A 25333-nucleotide genomic window follows, 5' to 3' on the forward strand; every position below is an offset into this window, starting at 1 on the left:
TTTGGGAGCTTTGCAACTAACATTTAGTTTTAAAAGTATTAAGGTTCTTCCAAGAAATGGAATTGGTAGTGTGTGTGGCTCACAGTTGTGATGGCTTAGCAAGTTCAATATCTGTAGGGTAGGCTGGAAGGCTGGGGATACAGGAAGAGTGGATATTGCAGTTCCAGTCCAAAGGTTGTCTACTGGCAAGTTCCTTTTTGCTCAGAAGAGGTCAGTCTTTTAAAAGTTTTTCTTCTTAAGACCTTCAACTGGTTAGATGAAGTACACTCATATCATAGAGGGTGAGAGCTAAAGTCATGCTTTACTCAAAGTTTGACTTAAACATTGACCTCATCTCAAAATACCTTCACAGAAACACCTAGAATCTTCATGCCACTGCCCAAGGTAATTGGCATGTAAAGCTAACCACCACACTTACTTTCCTTAATATTGATAATTATATCTTTAAATTTTTTATTTTCTTAAAAAGCATTTATTTATTTATTAGATATAGACAGAGAGAAATTGAGAAGGGAGGGGAGGAAGGCAGAGAGATAACTGCAGCCCTACTTCACCACTCGTGAAGCTTTCCCTCTGCAGTTGGGGACCAGGGGCTTGAACCCAGGTCCTCGTGCACTGTATGTAATGTAAGCGCTTAACCAGGTGTGTCACTACCTGCCCACCCCCAATAGTTATGCTTTTGAAGGGAAGGACAAAGGTTATGGGATAACTTTGGGCTGGGTAAAGACTGGGAGGAAAGGTAGATATAAGGACAAAGTAAGAACCAGAATGATTGGCATGCATTCCAAAGAGGCAGTGTCCAGAATTTCAGAGAGCAGCAGAAGGAGGTAGGCAGGAGCTTCAGGATGAGACAGTGAGGAGGTTGTTGGTGACATAGCAATGGAAAGAAGAGGGCTCCTTCACATGCAAACCCTGAGGAGTCTAGACTAGTAACTGAGTGAACAAGTAAGTGATTACAGGATTACAGGATATGAGAAAGGAAGCTATGATGGGCAAATACTTAGTGGAGAGGTTGAGAAAGACATATATATATATATATATATATATATATATTTTTTTTTTTTTTTTAACAGAGCAATGTTTAAGCTGAGACTGGAAAGAGGGAAAGAAGCTACCCAATGAAGAGCTATAGTTAGGGAAAGCTGGTAAAGAACTTGTGCAAAGGTCCTGAGATGAGAGAAAGAATTTAGAGTCATCAGAGAATGCTAAGAAGCCCAGTAAGTCTGAAGCCAGGAGAGAGGCGATAGACAAAGCTGGAGGGATGTGGCCTTATAAGGGATGGTGTTTGGATTTGATTCTAAGTGTGATGGAAAATCACTGGAAGCTTTAAGCAAGGGGAATGAATGATGAGATCTGCTTTTTAATTTTTAAAGTTTACTCTGGCTACTGTAAAGCCCACGTTGACGGAGGGGGATAGTGTGGAAGCAGGGGGATCAGTCAGGGACTTTTACAACCACCCATTTAAGGAGTGAAGATGGCTGATGGCACATGGGCTTGGGAAATGGTCTGGAGGTAAATCCAACAAAACTGTCAATAAAATGGTGTGGGAGGGGGGAAGGAGGAAGGCAACTTCCAGCTGCCTATTTGTCAGGTTCGTTGATGTTTACCAAGCAGGGAAAACCTGGGGAGAAAGAGTTTCTGGGTGGAGATGCTGAGTTTAGTTGTCAGGGTAGGAAACTGAGGGACACACTCTTGGTGAACTCATCTGTCATGATGAGGATGAGACTGGGTGATCTGAGTAGTCTCTGCCAGTGGCCAAGGATCTTAGCCATGCAGGTGACTGGAGGGATTCTTGGGCAGCTTAGCAAGAAGAGGCAAAAAGCTAGTAAGACAGGTGAGATGTTGAGGCAAGACCAGTGCATACATCAAGACTGAGAAATGGAAACATCAAGAATTGAATTTTGGGGGGTCGGGCGGTGGCGCAGTGGGTTAAGCGCATGTGGCGCAAAGCGCAGGGACCGGCGTAAGGATCCCGGTTCGAGCCCCCGGCTCCCCACCTGCAGGGGAATCGCTTCACAGGCGGTGAAGCAGGTCTGCAGGTGTCTATCTTTCTCTCCCCTTCTCTGTCTTCCCCTCCTCTCTCCATTTCTCTCTGTCCTATCCAACAACGAATTGCGTCAACAAGGGCAATAATAATAACCACAACGAAGCTACAACAAGGGCAACAAAAAGGGGGAAAAAATGGCCTCCAGGAGTGGTGGATTCATGGTGCAGGCACCGAGCCCAGCAATAACCCTGGAGGAGGAAAAGAAGAGAAAAAAAAAAAAAGAATTTTGGAGGAAGGAATGAGAAGTCTGGAGCAGGAGGCTATGATGGAGAGGTGGTGTCTGAGTACCTTAGGATCTACGATTTCAGGGAGGAAGCAGTTTGGGGGAGGACAAGGGAGCAGCAGCCATGTGAACTTCAAAATAGCAATAGAGTGGAGGAGAATATGGGTACCATCTACCTGGTCCAGGAGGCGCTGGGTGTGGCACTGGCATGGAGCATGAGGTCTTCAAGATGATGCTTCATCCTGCAGTGGAGAAGAGAACCTGGAAACAGATATCAAAGTCCCACATGATCAAAGAAGATACCCCAGGGCACGTGGCAGGCAACCCAGGTGAACTGAGAACTGAGGTAGAAGAGCATGGATCAAAAAGAGCAGAGGTAGGGCCAAGGGATAGCTCACCTGGAAGAGCACACACTTTGCCATGTGTGAGGACCTGGGTTTGAGCCCCTATACCACACACATGGGAGTACCTACAGCAGAGGAAGCCTCATGAGCAGTGGAGCAGCTCTCTCTCTCTCTCTCTCTCTATCTCTATCTCTCTCTCTCCACCTACATAAAAATATTTATTTACTTATGAGAGAGGAAGAGAATGAGAGAACCAGAGTACCACTCTGGGATGCCACAGACTTGAGAGTCCAATATTCTATACACTGTGCCACCTCCCAGACTGTCTCCCTCTCTGTTGCTATCTGAAATTAAAAGGGGAAAAAGAGTCTTCTGAATGTGGTGGAATCATGCCAGCATGATGCCCTAGTGGGCAAAAGAAAAAAAAGAAAGAAAAAAGAGCAGAGCATTTGCAAGATGAAGAAAAGGCTAGAAAGGGGGGCGAGTGTGAAGGCTGGCTCTGCAGGTTCCTTCTCTCTGTGTGGGAGAAGGGGTGTTTGCTGCAGACCCTGCAGGTGAGGTCTGTGGTATCTCAGGTGTGTGATAAGGAAATCTGAGTTCTCTTGCAAGGTGCCGAGTCTGGGAGGGCTGTTTATGGTGGCAGTGGACTTTCAGAGGACAGAACCAGCCCACTGAAGGGAAGTGAGAGGAAAGGGGAGAGCAGAACATCTCTTTTCTTCTCCTCCTGGGCCTCCTTACACTCATTATGTTCTCCCCCCCCCCTTCAAACTCAGCCTTCACAAGAGCTTCCCAGTGCTGTTTCAACAACACAACTCTAATCCTGCCTCTAACCCATCAAATAAACCCCAGAGGGACAACTACCACCCTAAAAGTAAAGTCCTTATTCTTTATCCTGCTACATGAGACCTTTCTGGAATCTCTCTCTCTCTCTCTCTCTCTCTTTCACACACACACACACACACACACACACACACACACACACACACACACACACAGATTTTATTTCCTTATCAATGAGAGAGCGACAGAGAACCAGACATCTTTCAGGTACAGGCTCTGCCAGGGATTGAACTCAGGACCTCATGCTTGAGAGCCCAACACTATCCACTGTGCCACCTCCCAGACCTCTAGAAACAATCTCATCTACTGCCCTCATTCTAAAGCCTCACAAAGTAGAACCACTTGTACCTTTTAGGGGTCTGTGGAATGTCAGACTGTTGGGCTTTTGCACTTATCATTGCCTCTGTTGGGATGCCTTTTCCACTTCTTGTGCCTAGGCTGGCACACTGGCAACAAGTCTATCAAGTATATCCTCCTTGGAGAAACTTCTCTACTGTCCTCAAGGAGTCGTGATCACCCCTTCCTTTGTGTTATAATGAATCTGTCTCCCACACTAGACAATAAACTTCTTTTGGAGAAGACACTGTGCTATTAATTTCTCTACCCTCCATTTCCCAGCCTGGGACCCAGGATACAGTAGTATGCTAATATTTCACAAAGGAAAGAACAAAAGCTGGCTTAGAAGACAGCATAGTGGTTATGTAAAAGACTTTCATTCCTGTGGCTCTTAGGTCCCAGGTTCAGTCCCCAGCACTACGTTAGGCCAGAGCTGAGCAAGGCTCTGGTCTCTTCTCTCTTTCCTTCTTCCTCTCTCTCTCCTTCTCCTTCCCACCTCCCCCCATGCACACACACACACACACACATACACGCACATGAAAGAAAGGGCAGTAGTCCACACAGAGGACAGTAAAATGAGAATATGAGGGGAGAATCTGATTCTCAGTATGGCTTCTGAACTGCCAGATCATCCCTGCCTCTGCACTTCTTGATATATGATTTGATAGTGTCTACACAGGTGGTGAAAATTCATACCTAAAAATGGATAATGAAAAATATAAGGAATTTTACTAATATCTAGGAACTGCTACCCTGACCTTTGGTGTTTTAGTGAGCTGAGACATCATCTGAATAACTGTGCAGGATCAACATCAAGTACAGTCCTGGTTGTCTCATCTCAGTGAGGTGAGGCATGCCCCCTGCAGGTGGAGAGCAGTGGGGGCTTGAACCCGGGTCCTTGTGTTTGGTGATATGTGTGCTTTACCAGGTGTGCCTTCCCCACCGCCCACCCCTCCTGCCCCCATGCTAAGATCTCAAGGATGAACTGAACAGTCCAGTCCCAGTGCAGTGGGAAAGGTAATCAGAGCCCTGTGATGAAGGGGGTGCAAGTCTATGTACACAGAATCTGGGGGCTGATTTGCAAGGTAAAATTTTATGGAGCTGTTTTTTCCCCCCCAGGGTTATTGCTGGGGCTTTCAGTGCATGCACTATGAATCCACTGCTCCTGGAGGCTATTTTTTTCCTTTTGTTGCCCTTGTTGTTTATCATTGCTGTTATTATTATTGTTGGATAGGACAGAGAAATGGAGAGAGGAGGAGAAGACAGAGAGGGGGAGAGAAAGATAGACACTTGAACACCTGCTTTACCACCTGTGAAGTGACCACCCTGCAGGTGGAGAGCCAGGGGCTCAAACCAGGATCCTTAGGCCAGTCCTTAACGCTTTGGGCCATGTGCGCTTAACCTGCTGCGCTACCAGCTGGTCCCCCATGGAGGTGTTTTCAAAGGATCAGAGAAGGGTCAATGAAAAAGGCACTCTAAGGCTGAATGGACAACTAGCATCTACAAAGTTGGGGTCACAGAGCTCTCCCAGGAAAACTGTAAGTTCTTTAGCATAATGGAAACTTAGCTGGCCCTTATCCCTGAGTGATTTCCTTGCTGTTTCTGAGGCTCTGAATTCACACTTATAAAAGAGAAAAAAAGAAACAAAGGAAGAGAGGAAGGAAGAAAGAAAGGTGGTTGAGAAACTAGGTGACAACAGATGTGCAGCAAAGCATAGTGCACAGCATATATTAGGTGCACAAGAAATGCTTTTTATTATCCAGCCATTATTGTCACATGGTTCTAATTCATTATCTTCCTTAACCCAGGTGGCTTTCTTCTCTTTCTCACTCATTCCTGAACCTAGTAGCAAGGCCCCCCAACTCCCACAGACTTTTCCTCAGGCAGGAAACCCGAGCCCACTGCCTGGCCTGAGACAGCTTCTAAGGCTGGTGGTTTGTGTTTTTCCTTCCCTTCACCCTCTCTCTCTTTTCCCTGAATGCAACAAAATAAGAACCAAACAAAAAGCCCAATGCCTGGCGTGGCTTGTCAGGGAGTTATGCAAGTGTGTAAAAAAATAAAATAAAATAAACATTGAGTTTTCAGCATTTGGGGTTGTTTGATTAGGCACGGAGCAGAGCCAAGGGCCAGTGAGAGGTGGGGAAGGCTGGGGCGGGGGCGGGGGGGAGGGGGTGTGGAGGGGGGCTGAAGGGGGCCCCCAGGACCAGCTGGGAAATGGTTGTTTCTCTCTTGCAAACTTGGCAAGGCCTTGGCTGAGCCAGCCCAGACACTAGGCTTTTGGGACTCAAGGGCTTCCTTTTCTCTGGCCATCACCATTCCCTGTCCCCTGGGTCCATGCATCCTGGTTGCTGTGGAAGGTCCCCGGTCTCCATAGTCAGAGCTTCCTCTTTCTTCTGAGATGTTCTCACTGCCTGTCTTTTCTACTACCCCCTATCATCACCCTCCCATCAATACAGTCCTTCTGCTCTGACTGAACTTGTTAAGTACAGTTTCATCTATTCCCTTTAGCCTCTTTGGCCAGGAAGGTGACACACAGCTCCTTGCCACAGTCTCTCCCTCCCTCCTTCCTGCTAGACTTGAACTTCATCCGGGGCCACCACAGGTGTCTGCTGCCTTTCAAGACTCATTCCTTAGATGTGGAGAGAGGTTCCACCACTAACCAGATGTTTGAGTCCTTTATGTCACCCAACCCTCAAAAGAGATGAGGACCTGCTCAGAGATGTTAAGTAACCCAGGCATACCCAGACAGCTAGCAAGTGATGGAGTAGGGATGTGTTGTATTCCCAACTAGCCCTCACTCTTAGGCATCAGTGGCCAGGGAGGTGTTCTCGCCTGGCTGCTCAGGACACTAAACCCTTCTAATTTCCTGCGAACTGGGAAGGCACACTCCAGGACTTGACCTTGGGATGAGGAAGGCGTGGTCAAGGCCCTATTTCGCCCTTTCCTGGTCATTTGCCAGATGGTCCATGGCGAAACTGAGGTACCCCCACCCCAGGCTCCTTGACCCCTTTTCTGAACGTCGAGGCCCGGAGTTGCTGCAAGGGGCCTGAATGGGATGGGATCCTTAGGGTGCTAGGCAGGGGGCATGGGAACAGGCCAGAGCAGAGGGTCCGGCTGGGTCCAGGGACTGCCAACCCAGCACTAGGAGAGGGAGGCTGCGACTACAGCCCAGGGCATGCGGGAGGGGGCTGTGGACTCCCGGGCCTGGTGCTCCAGTCCGTTTTTTGCTGCGGATCGGGAAAGAGGGGCCGGCTAGGGGGGTGGGACTGTAAAGCTGGGGGGATTCCCTCCCTCGTGCGAGCGAACGAGCGGGGGAACTGGCCCCTCTCCGGTCTGGGGCCGGGAGAGCCCAGAGCAGACAGCCTGAGGAGGCACAGCGGACAGCGAGCCACCCTAGAGCACCGATGCGCCGGGCGGGGCGGCCCGGATCTGATCCGCCCGCAGATTGAGCAACTTGGGGACTGGCGGGCGGAGCGCCGGCGAGCGGGCGCGCAGGACAGTCCTTCTGCTGGCGGAGAGCCGGCCGCGCCCTCGCCCCTCCGGGCCTGCCCCCGCTGCGGCTGGCAGCGCCGAGGTGAGTTCCCCCTCAATTGCTCCGTCCTCCTCCCTAGCGCACCTTCACCCCCGACCTGGGCTCCACCGGCCCTCCCGTCGGGGCTGGACAGAACGGTCAGGGAGGGGGACCGCGTGAGGCAGGGGGCTTCTGGCTGCTCCCTGCCCCCCAACCCTGGACCCACTAGCCCTCCCTCCCCCCTCCACCTCCCAGTCCTTCCTCAAAGCCAGCGCGCACCCCTGCCGGGTTCGCTTCACCCCTTCAGCCCCCGGTGACGGTCCTCACTCCCAGCTCGGATTCCCGAGCCCGCCAGGTCCCTGCCATCTCTGGTCTCCTCGCCCCAGACTGCCCCGAGCCGCGCAACCCCCGGTTCCTTCCAGCCCGGGTCCGAGCTAGGCGAGCGGGGTGCTCTGGGGTCCCGGGTGCGCGGTGAGGTGCAGGGACCCGCTGAGCCGCGGGGTGGGCGCGCAGGGACAGACGGTGGTATCGCCGGCTTGGGGAGGACGTGGCGGCTGTTTGCCCCAGGGCTCACGCGACTGCAGGGATGGGCTCTGGATGCGTTTGCTCAGGGGCAGTTTTCTTGTGCAACCAGCCTCGCAGGCATCCCGAGTCCCCTTTACTTGGGGTGGGTGCAGGTAGGGACGCTTTAGGTGGGTCGCACCCCTACCCCCACCCTCCGCACCTGCGGGGCCTCAGCGGAAGAGGGCAGGGCCTGGGAGTCCTTGGCACCCTACGAGCACCGGGACGGGCTTTCCCCCGCTGCCCTTGGTGTTGAGTTGGGGGTAGGAGTGGGGGTGGCCCCTGCACCTGGCTTGGCTCAAGCAGACTCTCTGACCCCAAATGGGTGCCGAGGCACACACTTGGTCCCACCCCCCACCCAGCAGTTCTGCCCACGCCTGCCCGCCAGCGGAGGGCTGATGAGAAATTATCTGAATGGTTTACATTTTGGGGTCTGTATCCGGCCTGGGACGGAGTACCAATTTATCCTCACAATGTTGCAAGCAAAAAGGTGAAAGTTATTTCATTGGCTGGGGGGGGGGGCGGCTTGTGGGAGGTGGGCTGCGGGAAGGAGGCGGGACTTGGTCCAAGCCCTCAGCTTCGCCCGCAGCTCTGTCCCCCTCCCCAACCCGCCTCTTCCAACCCTGAACCACATAACGCAAGTGGCTTCCCTGCAGTCTCCAGCCCCTTCCGCACCTCGGTGTGTGTGTGTGGGGGGGGTGTCTGTCCCCCAAACTGGGCCACGCTTCCACGCCCCTTAGCTCCCTTCTCCTTGCCCACCCTTCCAGCGAGGTGCAAACGTGGGGCTTACTGTTGCAACGCCAAGAGCCAGTAAAGTGAGAATAACTCTCCTTACCTCCTCGATTTGTATTGGAGTCAATGAGAGCCGGGCCTACAGCAGGTGGAGCACCGGGTGAAGAGAACCTTTTGCCCACTGCCGTGGCAGAGGCAAAAATGCCCTGCTTTGCCGCCCCCATGCCTGAGCCCTTGATGGCTGCCAGCGGTTCCCACCGCTAGCTCTGCCTCTGCAAAGGAATGGGCCTCCCCAAAGGAACCGCCTGTGCCATTTAGCCCAAGGGGAATGGAAATCAGACAGAGAAACAATGAGACAGACTATTTACAAGAACATCAACAGCTCCCAAACCCTCTCTCAGCTCTGGGCTGCTGCGTGTGCCCAGTGCCCAGTGTATGACAGGGAGGTACCAGCTGGAGGAACATGGCTGCAGGCACCTGTGACCCATGGGGCTTTGATGCTTGCACTGCTCCCAGCCTCAGATGCTCCCAGATTTAGGACCAGACCTCACCTAAAATTTGGAACATTCAACTCCTCTTTGCAAAAAATCAGGTCTGACAGAGCTGAGCCTTTATTTCTGCCTACCAGCAGCAGTCAGCTGGAGCTGAATGGCATTTGCCCTTCAGATTAGCACATGCCCCTCCACATCCAGAGTCTCTGCTATTTGTTCCAGCATAGGGTAGGTGTAGATCCTTTCTGGGTTGAATCTATACATATCTTGTGGAGTGCTTGAAACTTTTCCCATTTGGTGATGCATGGTGAGGAAGGCCAGTATCATTTTCTGCAGTTAATTTCAGATCTGGATTAGTCTGTCCTGTTCCCAGCTGATGTCATGGTTCAGGTGGTGATTCAGGTGGGAGGGGAGGCAGGACAGCCTTGCTGGGTGGGCACAGGGAAGACTGGACTCAAAGCTAAAGTCTAGGGGGAGAAGAGGAAGGGAGAGGATGGGTGCTCACATTCACTGAATGCTACCATGATGAGCTTGGGCACAGGCACATTGTGGTGGGTGGGGGTGGGGTGGGATGCTGTGTGGAGCACACAGAGAATGTAGATATACATAGGAGACTTTTGCTGTTCCAAGGACCTTGAAAATTGATCACAGATGAGGCCAAAATCAGCCAGACCTGGAATTTAACACTAGGTATATCTGATAGGGTCTCCTCCAATGTCTGTCAATTGTAAGGACTCCTAATGCCTTGAAGATGTATTTACCAGCCACCCCTACACACACCTAATTTGAGAAATGATGCCATTAAGCTTCAGCCCTATCACTCTGAAGGATAACTTTGGTGGAAGGCAATCACCATAGAGATAATTACAGACATGGAAGTTACAAATACAGTGCTTTTTCATTAAGGTTAGTATACAGATTATTATTATTTTTTTAATTCCATTTGCTTTTTTAGAGGACCAGTGGAACATAACAAGTCCTGGTCATAGAGAATATTAAGTCTTCATTAGATGCCAGGCCCAATTATAAGCCATTTGAACTCACCAAAGCTATAAAAAGCACACAACCGTCTGACAGAGAAAGGAAGAGAGACTTTGATCGGCTAAGTAACTAGCCCAAGGTAACAGCTACTAAGTAGCGGGGCCAATGCATGAAGCCAGGCCTTCTGACTCTGAAGTTTATGCCCTTAGTCCTCATGGTCTATAACCAAACTCCAAGACTCTGCACCTAGGGCTGCAGACCCCAGATTGAGAAACTCAAAGTGAGGGACATGGGGTGTGGGGATGGGTTCTGGGAAGGGTTGGAATGACTTCAGCAGGTCAGGCCTGGAGTACTGGAGGGGCATGCAGGGGCTGGCATTCGGGGGTGGCTGGGGGCATCTCTGCTGGCTCAGGCCACGGCACCAGGTGGGATCCATCAGCCTTGTGTAAACACTTCTCACAGGCAGCTTAACCACTTGAGTGTGTCTGGCCTTCAAAGGCAGTGGGAGAGGCTGGGGAGGGAGGCACTCAACTCCCTTGTGGGGATAATGATTTATCTCCCTTGCAGGTGGGCTCTACGGGGCCTCCCTGAGAGGTGAAGGGGAGAAAGAGCAGGCCTGGGGGGTGGGAGCAGCACCTCCATGCTAGCATTTCAGATTTCTCATTCGTTAAGTCCAGACTCAGCCAACTCTCAGAGCAAGCCTGCAAAACAGGCGTATTCATCTCCATGTGACAGATGAGGAGACTGAAGTTCAGAGAGGCCACCATGACCTGTCCAGTGGTGGGGAGGGTAAGGCTTTTCTGGCATCTGCAGTGCTTCCTGCGTTGCTGCCGTGGGGGAATTCACTGTCATTGCCTGTCCTTGTGTGAGCCACGTGGCCATTCAGCAAAGTTTGGGGGGGCCTCATGTGGGCAGATCTTCAATGTGAGAGGGTGTAGGGAGTGGGGGATCCTGGGTGTCCCAAGCGACGGTTTTTGTCTTCAGACTCCCAGGTTGGGCTTTAACTTCCCAGATTCATTTCACTGGAAAGACCAGCTCCCCCCCATCCCCATCTGCCCCCATCACCCCAGCCAGTGGGTCCAGAGACCTGGCTCTCACTGGGCTGGGGGATTAGCCCTATTCTCTGTGTCTCTGACCAGGGCGGGCATCGTTGCCTCTTTTATCCTCTCACAAAGGCCAGCCCGCCAGGCCTGCTGTGTCAGAGTTTCTGTGGCTGGGGGAAGCCTTACTTCCTTTTCTCCCGCCAAGCCCAGAGGGCCAGGCAGGGTCTGCCAGCTTATTGGGGGGGTGGTAAGTAGGGGAGGGCTGGTCTCGCTCCAGGACAGGTGAAAGGCATGGGGGGGGGGGTGACTCAACATAGGGAGAGAAGGCTAAGGGGGTTAGAGAAGGACAGAGAGAGCTCCTCTTCAAGAGACTGTATTGCAGCATGAGATCTACAGGGTAGACTGAAAGGAGGACTTCCTGTTATAACTGGCTACCCTGGGGGGGGGGAGCTGCTATACACAGCTTGTGAGTGTCCACTGTGTTCTGACGACTTGGGTGGCCTTCTCCAGTGCCAGGTCAGGGAACTCTGCAGGCTGGGAAAAGAAGCACATTTCACCTGTGGGAGTGTCAGGTGGGTAATTTGCAACATCCAAAATTCTGAGCTCTCTGTCTTCTGGGTAGGGGATCTCATGAGGGGGGTAGGGGACATAAGTCAGAGGCATAGTTTGAAGGAACTCCACAGTACCCCCATATTAACCCTTCTCTCTCCTCCCCCAACAGGTTGGTTTTTGGAGGTTTCCCTGCTGAAGTGACAAAGGGATCTCCCATGTAACACCTGAAGTGCCTTTGAGGAAAGCCCTCTGCACCTCCTTATGGGCTGATGGAGAAGTGGGCTCCCTACACCCTCTCTATCCCCAGTTGAGATTATGGTGGATTTGGGATACGGCCCAGGCTTGGGCCTCCTGCCACTGCCACTGCCCCAGCCCCGGAGGCTTTAGCAAGAGCCCTGCACCCCCAGAGACCACCCCTCCTCCCAGGGGCCTGGAACTGGCAAGTGACTATGCGGCTTGGACTGTGTGTGGTGGCCCTGGTTCTGAGCTGGATGCATCTCATCTCTGCTGGCAGCCAGGGGACCAAGGGGAAACGGCAGAGGCGGAGTGAGTAATGGAGTGAGGCTGGACTGCCCAGCCTTGGGAGTGGGAGGAGGAGGAGGGACCAGAGGACCTTCCTGCTAGTCTCATTCTGTGAGCACCATTGCAGATTGCTGCTTTGTCTGTTGCCACCATGTAGCAATAGATTACTCAGTAGAATATCCTGTCTGTGGATTAGCTTGCCAGGCGGATGAATTTGTTGAGATGACCCACTCTGTAGATTACTCACTTGGTCTATTTCCCCCTTGGTGTCTCTGTTTTCTTGTTTATGACCACTCTCATGAAGAACTATTTTGTGGCGTATGGCCTTTGATACAGCACCAGATTTGCATGGTATCCATGGAGATGCCCCCCCTCGCCTCCCTGTGCAGGGGGCTTGCTTCCCTCCTCATTGGCAGTTCAGGAAACCTCCTTTTGGGCAGTGATAGAAGTGCAGCCCTTTGGCCAGGAGCCCTACCAGGATGGTGGTAGGCAGGATCAGTGTGGAGAAGGTACTCTGAGGCTGTCCACTCATGTGGACTTTAACCCTACCTGAGGGGACTCAGGGAAGTAACGGGGCAACTCCCCATCCCAACCAGAGCAGCTTTCCTTTACCTTGCTTTTGGGAAAATCCCACATAAGATGTTACAGCTTTTAAAAAACTGCGTGGTTTTTTTTTTTTGTTTTGTTTATCTCTGGGATAATATATTTTTAAAAAACTTATTTACTTATTTATTCCAGAGCACTGCTCAGCTTTGGCTTATGGTGGTGATGCAGAAGACTGAACCTAGGACTTTGAAGCCTGAGGCATGAGACTCTTGTTGCATCACCATTATGCTATCTTCCTTGCCCTCTAGAATACTATCTTTATAATGGAGGAAATGTAGCTGAGAAAGGGGAAGAGGGGCAGCCTAGGAGGTGGTAAAACATGGGGCTCGTAGGCCTGAGGTTCTGAGTTGGATCCCCAGCGTTGTATGTGCCAGACTGATACTATAGTGTTCTCTCTCTGTCTCTGATTAACAAGAAAATAAAAATAAGTCTTCAAAAAAAAAAAAAAGAAGGGTAGTGACACGTGTGGTTAAGTGCCCATGCTGCTATGCACAAGGACCTAGGTTCAAGCCCCCAGCCCTTATCTTTTGGGGGAAAGCTTCTCATGTGGTTTAACAGTGCTGCAGGTGTCTCTGTTTCTCTTACCCTCTCCAATTCCCCCTCCTCTCTCAATTTCTCTCAGTCTTATCAAAATAAGTTTAGAAAAGAAAGGGGACTGGGGCCAGATAACTCAGCCTGTAGAGCTTGGCCATGCCATGCTCAAAGACCTTGGTTCAAGCTTCCAGGCACCACACAGGGCCACTACGTACAGGGGAAGCTTCAGAAGTAATGGAATGTTGCTGTGGTGTCTCTCCTCCTCTCTCTCCCTGTTTCTATCTATGATTGAAATGGGTGAGAAAAGTCTGCTGGGAACTGATGCATCCCACAGAAAGGAGTCAAGCCTTGGCTACCAGTGGCAGAAAGGAAAAAGATAGAGGAACTAATGAAGGGTCCTAAGGACACATAATCAATTTTGGAATGAGGTCTCCTGATCTCTGTGAGTCCAGTTTCTTGAAGATAGTGCTTGATCAAGTTCAAGGTTAATCTGTCTCCACCACTCCCACAGTGCCTCCCAGAACCCTCACCTAGAGCAGGTACACTAGCTTCTACTTAATGTATCCAGTGAGGGAGTCTCCAGTACCTGCTAGTGAGGTGTGGGGTTGACCATAGTGGGGGAAGGATCTTTCTAGGGAGTGGAGTTAGGCTGGTGTTACAGATGGGAAGCTTGACCCCTTGGCCTGTCTGTCTTGCTCAATGTGCCCCTGAGCAGACATCACATCCACAAATACCAAAGTTCCCCTGAATCACAGCTCAGACACCTCTTGCTTCAAGGAGGTTGAAAGGGAGTGGAATTGAGCTGGATCTCCAAGGGAGCAGCCAAGGCCAGAACCCAGCCCAGGGAGAGAAGCTCAGAGAACTGGTGAAGCTGAAAATCCCTGGCTTAACAAACAATTAGAGACGGTTAAGTTTAATCAGCGACAAGACCTTGATTTCCCTCCCTTCTCATCTGTTGTGGCCAGAGTTTTGGACTCCATGGGCCAGATGCAGTTTAGTGGTTTAGAATATGTCTCTGTTTTGAGGATGAGAGAGGAGGTGGGGAGGGAGAGAGAGAGGGAAAAGGAGAGAGGAAAAGAAGGAGAGAGAAGGAGAGGAAGAGGGAGAGAGAGAGAGAAAGATGATGAGTAGAACTCCCTAAATTCATGCACTCTGCACTAGTGGTCTAGTGCCCACTCCCATATATAGAACCACCTGAATCAGGAAGCAAAGAACCTGGGTTCAAGTCTGTCATGCCAGAAAAACAAAAAGGTCAATTTAATGCAACAGTTTTGATGAATCTAGCTTTTGAGACAGCTATAGCCCCGCAACCTTGGCAGCATGGGAACCTGCTTTCATTTTATTTGCTTATTTTTATCATTTTATTGGGTGGTTAATGGCTTACATTACATGCTGACACATGGATAAAGTTTCTCATCTCACTATGGGCGGGGTGGTGGTGCACTTGGTTGAGTTACAATGGTTGGTTGTTACAATGTGCAAGGATCTGGCCCCCACCTGCAAGGGAAAGTTTTGTGAGCAGTGACTCAGGGCTGCATGTGTATCTCTGTCTCTTTCCCTCTCTATATCTCCCTTCCCTCCTGATTTCCTCTCTTTCTCTATTAGATAAATTTTTTAAATGTTCTTACTTTTTTCTCATTACATCATGACAGATATCTGCAAAAATCTTTCGCCCCTGACGTGGGTCCTTTGTAATTCCTCTTCCACCATCACATATCAGAACCTATCTTCCTCATCCACCCACCCCAGCCCCCTCTCTGCCCTCCTTTTCCAGATTCCTTTGCTTTTTGCAATACGCCAAGCCCCGTCCAAGTTTTACTTGTCCCCTCCCCTTTCTGTTCTTATTTCTCAACTTCTGTCATATTCACCCTTCTCTTTCTGGCTTATCACGTTTAACGCAGTTTCTTCCAGTTCCAACCAAGATGAGGTGAAGGAGGAGAATTTATCATTCTTTTTTAAAATGTATCATTCTTACTAGTTGAATAGTATTCCATTGTGTGTGTATACCACAACTTCATAGCCACTCATCTGTCACTGGACATCTGGATTGCTTCCCCATTTGGAAGCTGCTTTTCTGACCAAGTGATGTGAGCTAAGGTTGAGATACCGGAATGGGATGAGATGTGAGGAAAGACTCAGGGTACAGTGAGTGTGCAGAATGGATAGAAGCTCAGAGAGGGATGAGGGCAGACTTTGCTAGTCAGTACTTGCTGAAGACGAGCCGTAAAGTTGTGTGCTTGTGCAGGGCTATAGGGAGGTTCGCAAATATTAAATAAATGTGTTGTGAAACCTCTGTGTATTGAGCTCTGAAGGGACTTTAAGGTGAGCATCACTGCTCTGTAAACAGTGTGCAGGCCATTTTGCTCTGGGGTGTCTGGGAAGCCATGAGGGAAGAGATGAAGAGCCAAGATACCTGGGTGTGGCCAGTTTGGCTTCTTGATGACATGGAGGGACACTGGGAACCTGGGCTTGGGGGTAGGGGGCACAAAGGGCAAATATCAGCTTTTTTATATAGGAGAGTCAAGTCTGTCGGCCCTGCCATCTACCCCCAGAGCCTTGTTGCATTGGGAGGTGTGGACAGGGAGCTGGCAGGTGGCAGGGAGGGGTAGAGCAAAGGACTCTTGAGCTGTGATATTTATTTATTCATTTATTTATTTATTGGACAGAAACAGAGAGAATTGAGAGGGAAAGGGGAGATAGAGAGGGAGAGAAAGAAAAAATTATATATATATATGGCACTGTTTCACTGCTCTGGAAGCGTTCCCCCTGTAGGTGGTGACCAAAGGCTTGAATCCAGGTCTTTGCACATGGTAACAGGTGCATTTAACCAAGTGTAACACCACCCAGCCCCTGGGCTATGAGTCTTAAACCAGACAGGACACCCTCCTTATAGTCCTCTCCCTAAAGACCCTTCCTCTCTCTGGGTCCCTCTCCCCCCTCTCAGTCTTCTTCCTGGCCCACTCTCTACACCCTCACCTTTTCCAGCAGGATTTTCTGGCCCTTACTGAATCCTCTTTCCTCCACCACCCTTCACAGTCAGTTCTTCCACCCTTAGTGAGACCCAGCTCCTACCTGATTCCTGAGTACTTTCACTCAGTTCTGCCCCCTGTGAAACCCTCATTCTGTCATAGAGCCCTGACTCTTCCAAAGAAGGGACTCCCCCTACTTTGCCCCCCAATCTGGAGCATCCTCCCCCCTCTCACACTGGCCGTCTTCCTTCCATGAGGCCCTGTCCAGCCTTTGGATCTTTGAATAAATGCCTGTATATTGCAAGCCTGCAGAGCCTGGCACTGAACCAGAGATGAATGCTAAGCACACAGGAGAGGGGGAGACAATTTCAGCCTAGTTCTATGAATGCCTGGATAGGAGGGAATGGAGGTGGGGGAGGGTATTCCAGGCAGAGGTACCAGCATGTCTGAAGGTGTGGAACCAGGAAAGGGAATATGCCATTTGTTCTGGAGATGGGGTACGGCTGGGAGTAGATGGAGAAATGGCTTTGGAGCCAGGTGGTGGTTCACCTGGTTAAGTGCACACACTATAGTGCTCAAGGACCCAGTTCAAGCCCCTGGTCCCCACTTACAGGGGGAAATCTTCATGAGTGGTGAAGTAGGTCTGCAGATATTTCTCTGTCTCTTTCCCTGTCTACCTTCCCCTCCCCTCTCAATTTCTCTATCTAATAAACAAATAAAAGAAAAACATTAAAGGGGGGAGGAAGGGAGAAATGTCTTCTAAGTGGTTCTGGGGTTTGAACTGAAGCTGCTATTCTCATATCTGGGTTGTGCCAATTAAAAAAAAGTCTAGGAGTCAGGATGAAGCATAGCAGGTTAAGTGCAGGTGGTGCAAAGCGCAAGGACTGGCTCAAGGATCCCGGTTTGAGCCCCCAGCTCTCCACCTACAGGGGGGTCACTTCCCAAGCAGTGAAGCAGGTCTGCAGGTGTCTATCTTTCTCTCCCCCTCCTCTCTCTATTTCTCTCTGTCCTATCCAACAACAACGACATCAATAATAATCACAACAATAAAACAGGGGCAACAGAAAGGAATAAATAAATATTTATTCTTTTAAAAAGTCTAACTTTCCTGAAGCTGTACAGAACCTGGGGTTGGCCTTGCAAGGAGTGGGGGTGGGGGGAGGAGACTGGGGCAGAGTTCTGTAGTAGTGGGCAGTGGTCAGAGGATAGAGCACTTTGTATTGTCAGGCTGAGGATCCTGTGCTTGTTATGGCCTGAGCAATGGGTGAGGAGAAGCCACTAAGAGGGTTTTAATCCTTGGGTGAAGTGCCCTGCTCCAGCTGCAGGAGGGATGAGAGGAGGACACTTGAGGTGGGAGGCAGGTGGGCCAGCTGAAAGGCTATGTGGGTCCAGGTGAGAAGATGTGAAGGTCTGAATGATGTGCACCGCTGAATTAAAGAAGGCTGATTCCAGGGCCAGCCAGTGGCATACCTGCTAGAGCATGTGGAGAAGCTTCTCATAGTGAAGCAGTACTGCAGTTGTCTCTCCTTGTCTCTCTGCCTCTCTATCTCCCCCTTCCCTCTCAGTTTCTGTCTCTATTTAAAAAGAAGGAGAAGGAGGAGGAAGAAGTGGAGGAGGAGGAGGAGGAGGAGGAGGAGGAGGAGGAGGAGGAGGAGAAGGAGAAGATGAAGGGGGAGAAAAAGAAGGGAAAAAGCCACCAGGAGCTCATCATACAAACACCAAGTCCCACTGACAACTTTGGTGGCAATAAAATAGTGAAAAATTAAAACAGAATTTTAATGGCTGACTCTTCGCATGGACATGTGCCCAGAGAGCAGCCTGCATGTCAGGAACAGACACAGCAGGGAGGACATGGGGCCCTCCTTCTTTGTCTCCTCACTAAGGCTCCCTTCCCTGTCACCTCCACCTCTACTGTTTAGTGCAGGCTTCTCTTACCAAGCCTAGTTCCTCCATTGTAACATACCTCAAACAAAGATTACCCCTCCTCTTTGCCATGGTAAGTTCCTCTCCACTTCGTTATACCTCACCCAACCCACCAACCCCTCATTCTTCTTTTTGTTTTAATAGGATAGAGAGAAATTGAGAAGTGGGGAGAGGGAGAATGAGGGGGGGGCAGAGAGATGCCTGCAACACTGCTTCACCACCAGTGAAGCTTCCCCCCTGCAGGTGGGAGCTGGGGGCTTGGACTTGGGCCAGTGTACATTGTAATATGTGTGCTCAACCAGGTGTGCCACCCCCTGGCCCTCACAACCATTCATTCTTATCCACTCCTACTCAATCCATAGGCCTACCTCTCTGAGTTTCCACCCCTCTCACCACACCCTCAGCCTGTTCGGAAGAGCCTTACCTTCCCATGGAACTTCACTTCTGACTGGGCTCTTATTCAGAAAGAAGGCAGGTTCTACTCTTCAAAAAAGAAGAAAGAAGTGTGTGTGTGTGTGTGTGTGTGTGTGTGTGTGTGTGTGTATAGAAAGACATATTAGTAGATAATATTGACATAAGATGATGCTTACCTTGATGGATCCAAGTGTGTGATCCAAGAGTCAAAATCGGGGGACACTTCCTGGAGGAGGTGACTCTAATTCTGATACTTGAAGGCATCAGTCAGACTCTGGAGGAGGTAGAGAGGACCAACCCAAGTCAATGCATAGTGGTATAGGGTAGTGTGATGACACTGCTTACTGCTTAAGAGTAGTGTTGAGGGGGCTGGCTGGTAGTGCAGCGGGTTAAGCGCACATAGCACAAAGCACAAAGATCAACTCAAGGATCCCTGTTCGAGCCCCCAGCTCCCCACCTGCAGGGAGTCATTTCACAAGTGGTGAAGCAGGTGTGTAGGTGTTTATCTTTTTCTCCCCCTCTTTGTCTTCCCCTCCTCTCTTGATTTCTCTCTGTCCTATCCAACAACAACAACAACAGCTATAACAACAATAACAACCACAATAAGGGCAACAACAAGGGCAACAAAATGGGAAAAATAGCCTCCAGGAGCAGTGGATTTGTAGTGCTGGCACAGAGCCCCAGTGATAACCCTGGAGGAAAAAAAAAAAGAGTAGTGTTGAGAGATAAGGAAGGTAGGATCAGTTGTGGGAGTATTTGAGGCTCAGAGGAAGAGCTGGATAATAATTCTGCTAGCAATAGGGACAGCCTGTAGGTGAGGATGTGACTCAATCAGAGTTTTGGTTTATGAATGATGCCTGAGGGGGTCTGGATGGTAGTGGTGCAACTGGTGGGCCACACAGGTTACTATGCATGGTCCCCACCTGCAAATGGAGACACTTCATAAGCTATAGAACGGTGCTGCAGGCATCTCACCCCCTTCTCTCTCTACTTCTCTCTGTCTCTATCATAACAAAGGAAAGAAAGGGAAAAAGAAAAGAACGAACCCTGCGGCTGGCTGCATAGCTCACCTGTGGGGCCAGGTGGTAGTGCACCTGGTTGAACACAGATGTCACAATGTGCAAGGGCCCGGGTTTGAAGCCCCAGTCCCTACTTGCAGGGGGAAAGCTTTGCGTGTGGTGAAGCAGTGCTGCAGGTGTCTCTCTGTTTCTCTCTTTTCTCTACCACCACCTTCCCTCTTGATTTCTGGCTGTCTCTATCCAATACATAAATAAATAAAGATAATAAAATTTTTTTTAAAAGATAGCTCACCTGAGTAGTGTGTCTGCTTTGTTATGCACTTGGCCCCCAGCAGAGAGGAGGATGCTTTGATGCTGTAGTGTCTTTCCCTCTGTCTCTGTCTGTGTTGCTATCTAAAACAGTCAGTCCAGAGAAGTGAAGCCCTGATAACAAAAAGAAGATGTAGGGGAGTCAGGCAGTAGCGCAGTGGGTTAAGCATACATGGCACAAAGCATAAGGACCGGCATAAGGATCCTGGTAGGTCTGCAGGTGTCTATCTTTCTCTCCCCCTCTCTGTCTTCCCCACCTCTCTCCATTTCTCTCTGTCCTATCTAACAACGACGACATCAATAACAACAACAATAATAGCTACAACAAGGGCAACAAGAGGGAAAATAAATAAATAAATATAAAAAATTTTAAAAAGAAGGTGTAGGAAGAGGAAAGGGAGGAGGAGGAAGAGAAATGGGGGGAAGGAAAAGGGGGAGGAGGCTGAGGAAGAGGAGGATCCCTGGAATAGTTCAGGAAAGTGACTCAGTATAAGAGCACCTGCCTGCATATGTGAGGCCCTGAATTCTATCCTAGCTTCACAGAGAGCAACAAAGACAAAATGAGTGAAACTCCATGGGTGGTGAAACAATGTCTTGAATTCTCTGAGGAGAGGAGTGGGTGCTGGCACACCTGGTTAAGTGCACATAGTACTAAGCACAAGGACCCACGCAACAATCCAGGTTTGAACCCCCAGCTCCCCAACTCCCTACAAGTGATGAAGCAGGTCTGCAGATGTCTCTCTCTCTCCTTCTCTATATCCTCCTCCCCTCTCAATTTCTCTCTGTCCTATCAAATAAAAATAAATAAATAGTGGTCCAAGGGGTGGCACACTGGCTAAGGCACTGGACTCTCAAGCATGAGGTCCTGAGTTTGATCCCCAGCAGCACATGTACCAGAGTGATGTCTGTTTCTTTCTCTCTCTCCTCCTATCTTTCTCATTAATAAATAAATAAAACTTTTAAAATAAATGAATAAGGTCACCAGGAGCAGTGAATTCGTAGTGCTGGCATTGAGCCAGCAATAACCTTGGAGAGAGAGAGAGAGATTGGTCCAAGAAGGTGGTTCAGCACATGTGTGAGACCTTGAGTTTGACCTATTACACTGCATGGGGGGTGGCAGGGAAAAAGGAAGGGAGGGAGGGAGGGAGGGAAAGAAAGATCCCTGGAGATTGGGCTAGGCAGTGGTGCACCTGGTTAAGTGCACACATTACAGTGTTCAAGGACCCATTTGAAGCCTCTGGTCCTTACCTGCAGGGAGAAAGCTTCACCAGTGGTGAAGCAGGGCTGCAGGTATCTCTATCCAATATTAAATAAATAAAATATTGTAAAATAAGAAGAAAAAAAAAGAGAAAGATTCCTGGAGATAAGAATTAAAGTTTCTGAGTGGATGAACTGGAGCCAGAAGCCATTCTTCAAGGAGACAGGACACTGAGCTTCCCTGGGACAAGGCCTGATCATAGGAATGTCGGCTTGAAAGGACAATGCATGAGACTGAAGGAGGCAGAGAAGCAAGGTGAGGGGTGGGGGTTGAGGGGCACAGCTTTGCCTTCCTGGCTTAGTGAAGTGGACTTCATTGAGTGCTTCGCAGTGAATAAGCTGGATGGGAGGTGGAAAGAGCCACAGCTGTGTGAGGGATATCTGGAGAAGAAGCTGGGAAGGAGGCACCAGCCTGTGTGAGCATCCTCCCCTTCCTTAAGCCCACCCAGCCTCCTCAACCACTGCTGTCCTACACGCCTGCCCTCTTCCCATCACTGGCACGAGAAGCAGAGGGAGCCTTTCAAGCTGTGAACCCCACCACAACCTTCTGTGGTCCCTTTCCTCACCAACAGAACAAAAGCCTTGTTTGTGGAGGACTCACTAGGACATCCAAGGCCTCAAAGCTGCACGCCTCCTTCACCTCACAGCTAGGTCAAGGAGCACCCTCCACCAATGCTCTACTCCATGCCTAGGTAGCCATGCTTCCCTGTTCCCTGGGAGGCTCTTGGCTATGGCTCTACATCCCCAGCAGCTAGTCTTTCTGGGCGCTGAGCCTCACTTTCCCTTTGAACCATCTCTTCCCCAATGCCTACTATCTCCTTTGGACTTCGTCTACTCAGAGTCCACCTCTTCTCTAGACGGCTCCCTTTTCCTCCATCTCCTCACTGCCTACCCACTTCCCAGCTAATTAAGAGCACTCTTGTCTCCATCCCCTTGATAAGCACCCCTTTCCTCATTGCACTGATCCCTGCCCATCATTGAGCCCTTCTTCTTTTTTCCGAGCCCCGAAACCTCATGGAGCTCAGACCTTGTGCTTGATCTCAGCCTCAAGTTTCAAGGTCTGTCTTCTCACTTGCACTCTCTATCTGACCCTCTTGGATCCTGGGATCTTTACTCCAACACTTTGTATTGGTTTTAGGCCTTTTATTTCTTTCTCTTGTTTTGTCTCTTGCCACCACGGTTATCTCTGAGGCTCCACTGTACCTGGCAGCCTTTCTTTCTTTCTTTCTTTCTTTCTTTCTTTCTTTCTTTCTTTCTTTCTTTCTCCCTTCCTTCCTTCCTTCTTTCCTTACTTTTTTTTCTTCTTTTTCCTTTTGATAGAGGTGAGAAATAAGGAAAGAAAAAGACAGAGAGAAAGATACTTGTAGCACATAGGTGGGGACCATGGGTTTGAACCCAGGTTCTTATACGTGATTCTTCTTCAAGCGTTTGCCCTTCTTCCGTAGCCAGTCAACAGCGTCAGGTTGAGACTGATGTAAAGTTTCAAGACCTCCTTTGAATCTGGAGAGGTGGCAGTCGTTGACTATGTGGGTCATAGTCTGTCTGTAGCCGCAGGGGCAGTTCGGGTCGTCTCTGGCTCCCCAGCGATGGAACATAGCGGCGCACTGGCCATGGCCTGTTCGATAGCGATTGAGGAGGGCCCAATCATAACGTGCTAGTTCAAAGCCGGGTTGACGCTTACAGGGGTCTGTGATGAGGTGTTTGTTCTTTACCTCAGCTGACTGCCAGCTCTGTTTCCAAGAGTCTGGAACAGAGAAGTTCAGTGTAGGCATAGGGGACCAGATTGGGTGACGAGACGTCAAGCGTTGGACAGGTGATACGTGATAACATGTGGGCTCTACTGAATGCTCCACTATCTAGTCCATAGATCTTTTCTTTTATGAGAGATACAGAGAGAAGATGCTGATAAAAGACATCAGAGCACCGTTTGGTTCAGGCACACTCAGTACCTGCAACTGAACCAGGAGTCCCAGGCTTGTAAGGCACGTTCTCTACCACTGAACTATCTTCCCAACTGCCTTTCAGGCTTATGGGTACTTTCCAACTCTCATTTGGCCATCCTCATTGTCTTTTCTCCCCTCTTTGTCTTTCTCCTTGTATTATCCCCACCTCCAACCTTTCTGCTCACTCAGCAGAGCCTTTTTGGTTTGACTGTCCTCCCACCACTCCCATCACTCCCACCACTCCCACCAGAACTGCCCTTCTTGGGGTCACCCAGTAACTCCTAATGCAAGTCAGACCGTTTAACTTCAGAGATCACAGGTATGACCTCCTCCAGCCTTGATCCCTGTAGAAGGTGTCTGGCTGACTCTATCTTGTTCTTCTCCTACCTTTGCAACAATTCCTCCTCAGCTCTCCCTGGGTCCTTCTTTCTCTGCAAGTCAGTTGAAGGTGAGTATAGCCTAGGGGCTCAGCCACTGGCTCTTTGCTCAATCTGCCCCCACCCTTGCTTTCTGTGCCCTCCAATGGTGATGCACAGGGCAGATCCTTAAGTTCTCTCCCGACTTTCTACTGTGAATGGCTTACATGAGATGGCTCTTCTTCCATACTGTTTTCTGTTTTTTTAATTTTTTGTTTATTTTTTGTTTTGTTTTAACCCCTCAGCCACTACCCTCTGCTCTCCATCTTGAGATGGGGTTCCAATAACTTTTTTTCTTTTTTTTCTGGTTTTTTTTAAACTCAGACATTTATTTTATTTATTTTTATTTTAAAAGCCATGTTTTTAATTTTTTAATTTCTTTATTGGGGGATTAATGTTTTACATTTGACTATAAATACAATACTTTGTGCATGCATAACATTTTCCAGTTCAGGTTCTACTTGTGTTTTCTTTTCTGATCTTGTTCTTCAACTTCTGCCAGAGAGTGAGATCATCCCATATTCATCCTTCTGTTTCTGACTTATTTCACTTAACATGAATTTTTCAAGGTCCATCCAAGATTGGCTGAAAACGGTGAAGTCACCATTTTTTACAGCTGAGTAGTATTCCATTGTGTATATATACCACAACTTGCTCAACCACTCATCTGTTGTTGGACACCTGGGTTGCTTCCAGGTTTTGGCTATTACAAATTGTGCTGCCAAGAACATATGTGTACACAGATCTTTTTGGACGGATGTGTTGGGTTCCTTAGGATATATCCCCAGGAGAGGAATTGCAGGATCATAGGGTAGGTCCATTTCTAGCCTTCTGAGAGTTCTCCAGACTGTTCTCCACAGAGGTTGGACCAATTGACATTCCCACCAGCAGTGCAGGAGGGTTCCTTTGACCCCACACCCTCTCCAGCATTTGCTGCTGTTACCTTTTCAGATGTATGACATTCTCACAGGAGTGAAGTGGTATCTCGTTGTTGTCTTTATTTGCATTTCTCTGACAATCAGAGACTTGGAGCATTTTTTCATGTGTTTCTCGGCCTTTTGGATCTCTTCTGTGGTGAATATTCTGTCCATGTCCTCCCCCCATTTTTGGATGGGGTTATTTGTTGTCTTGTTTTTGAGTTTGGCAAGTTCTTTAAATATTCTGGTTATTAGCCTCTTGTCTGATATATGGCATGTAAAGATCTTCTCCCATTCTGTGAGGGGTCTCTTGGTTTGGGTAGTAGTTTCTTTAGCTGTGCAGAAGCTTTTTAATTTGATGTAGTCCCATAGGTTTATACTTGCCTTAGTCTTCTTTGTAACTGGATTCATTTCATTGAAGATGTCTTTAAAATTTATGCAGAAGAGAGTTCTGCCAACATTTTTCTCTAAGTATCTGATAGTTTGTTTTTTCTTTTTTTTAAATTTATTTTCCCTTTTGTTGCCTTTTTTATTGTTGTTGTAGTTATTATTGTTGTTGCTATTGATGTCTCTGTTGTTAGACAGGACAGAGAGAAATGGAGAGAGGAGGGGAAGACAGAGAGGAGGAGAGAAAGATAGACACCTGCAGACCTGCTTCACCACCTTTGAAATGAACCCCCTGCAGGTGGGGAGCCAGGGTCTCAAACCAGGATCCTTATGCCAGTCCTTGGACTTCATACCACGTGTGCTTAACCCGCTGAGCTACCACCCAACTCCCGAGCCATGTTTTAAAATTTTTTTATTTATAAAATGGAAATATTGACAAGACCATAGGATAAGAGG

The 25333-nt window shown here is 49.2% G+C and overlaps 1 protein-coding gene across 5 annotated transcripts in view; it reads left to right on the forward strand.

The window, feature by feature from the left end:
- The window catches only part of RSPO1 (R-spondin 1), a 67113-nt gene that overhangs the window by 29782 nt on the left and 11998 nt on the right, over positions 1–25333 (forward strand). For 2 of the 5 annotated variants that reach the window (XM_060206184.1, XM_007535308.2), the window contains exon 2: positions 11831–12207. The exons of 1 other annotated variant lie outside the window; for it this stretch is intronic. In XM_060206184.1, coding sequence (XP_060062167.1) covers positions 12111–12207 — 97 coding nt within the window. In that variant the 5' untranslated portion in view covers positions 11831–12110. Of the gene's footprint in view, positions 1–7229; positions 7365–9788; positions 9992–11830; positions 12208–25333 lie in introns of those variants that run through there. 2 more of the 5 variants (XM_060206186.1, XM_060206185.1) reach the window with 2 other exon arrangements.

This window comes from Erinaceus europaeus, chromosome 13 (assembly GCF_950295315.1).
Source record: "Erinaceus europaeus chromosome 13, mEriEur2.1, whole genome shotgun sequence".
In the NCBI taxonomy this organism is placed as follows: domain Eukaryota; kingdom Metazoa; phylum Chordata; class Mammalia; order Eulipotyphla; family Erinaceidae; genus Erinaceus; species Erinaceus europaeus.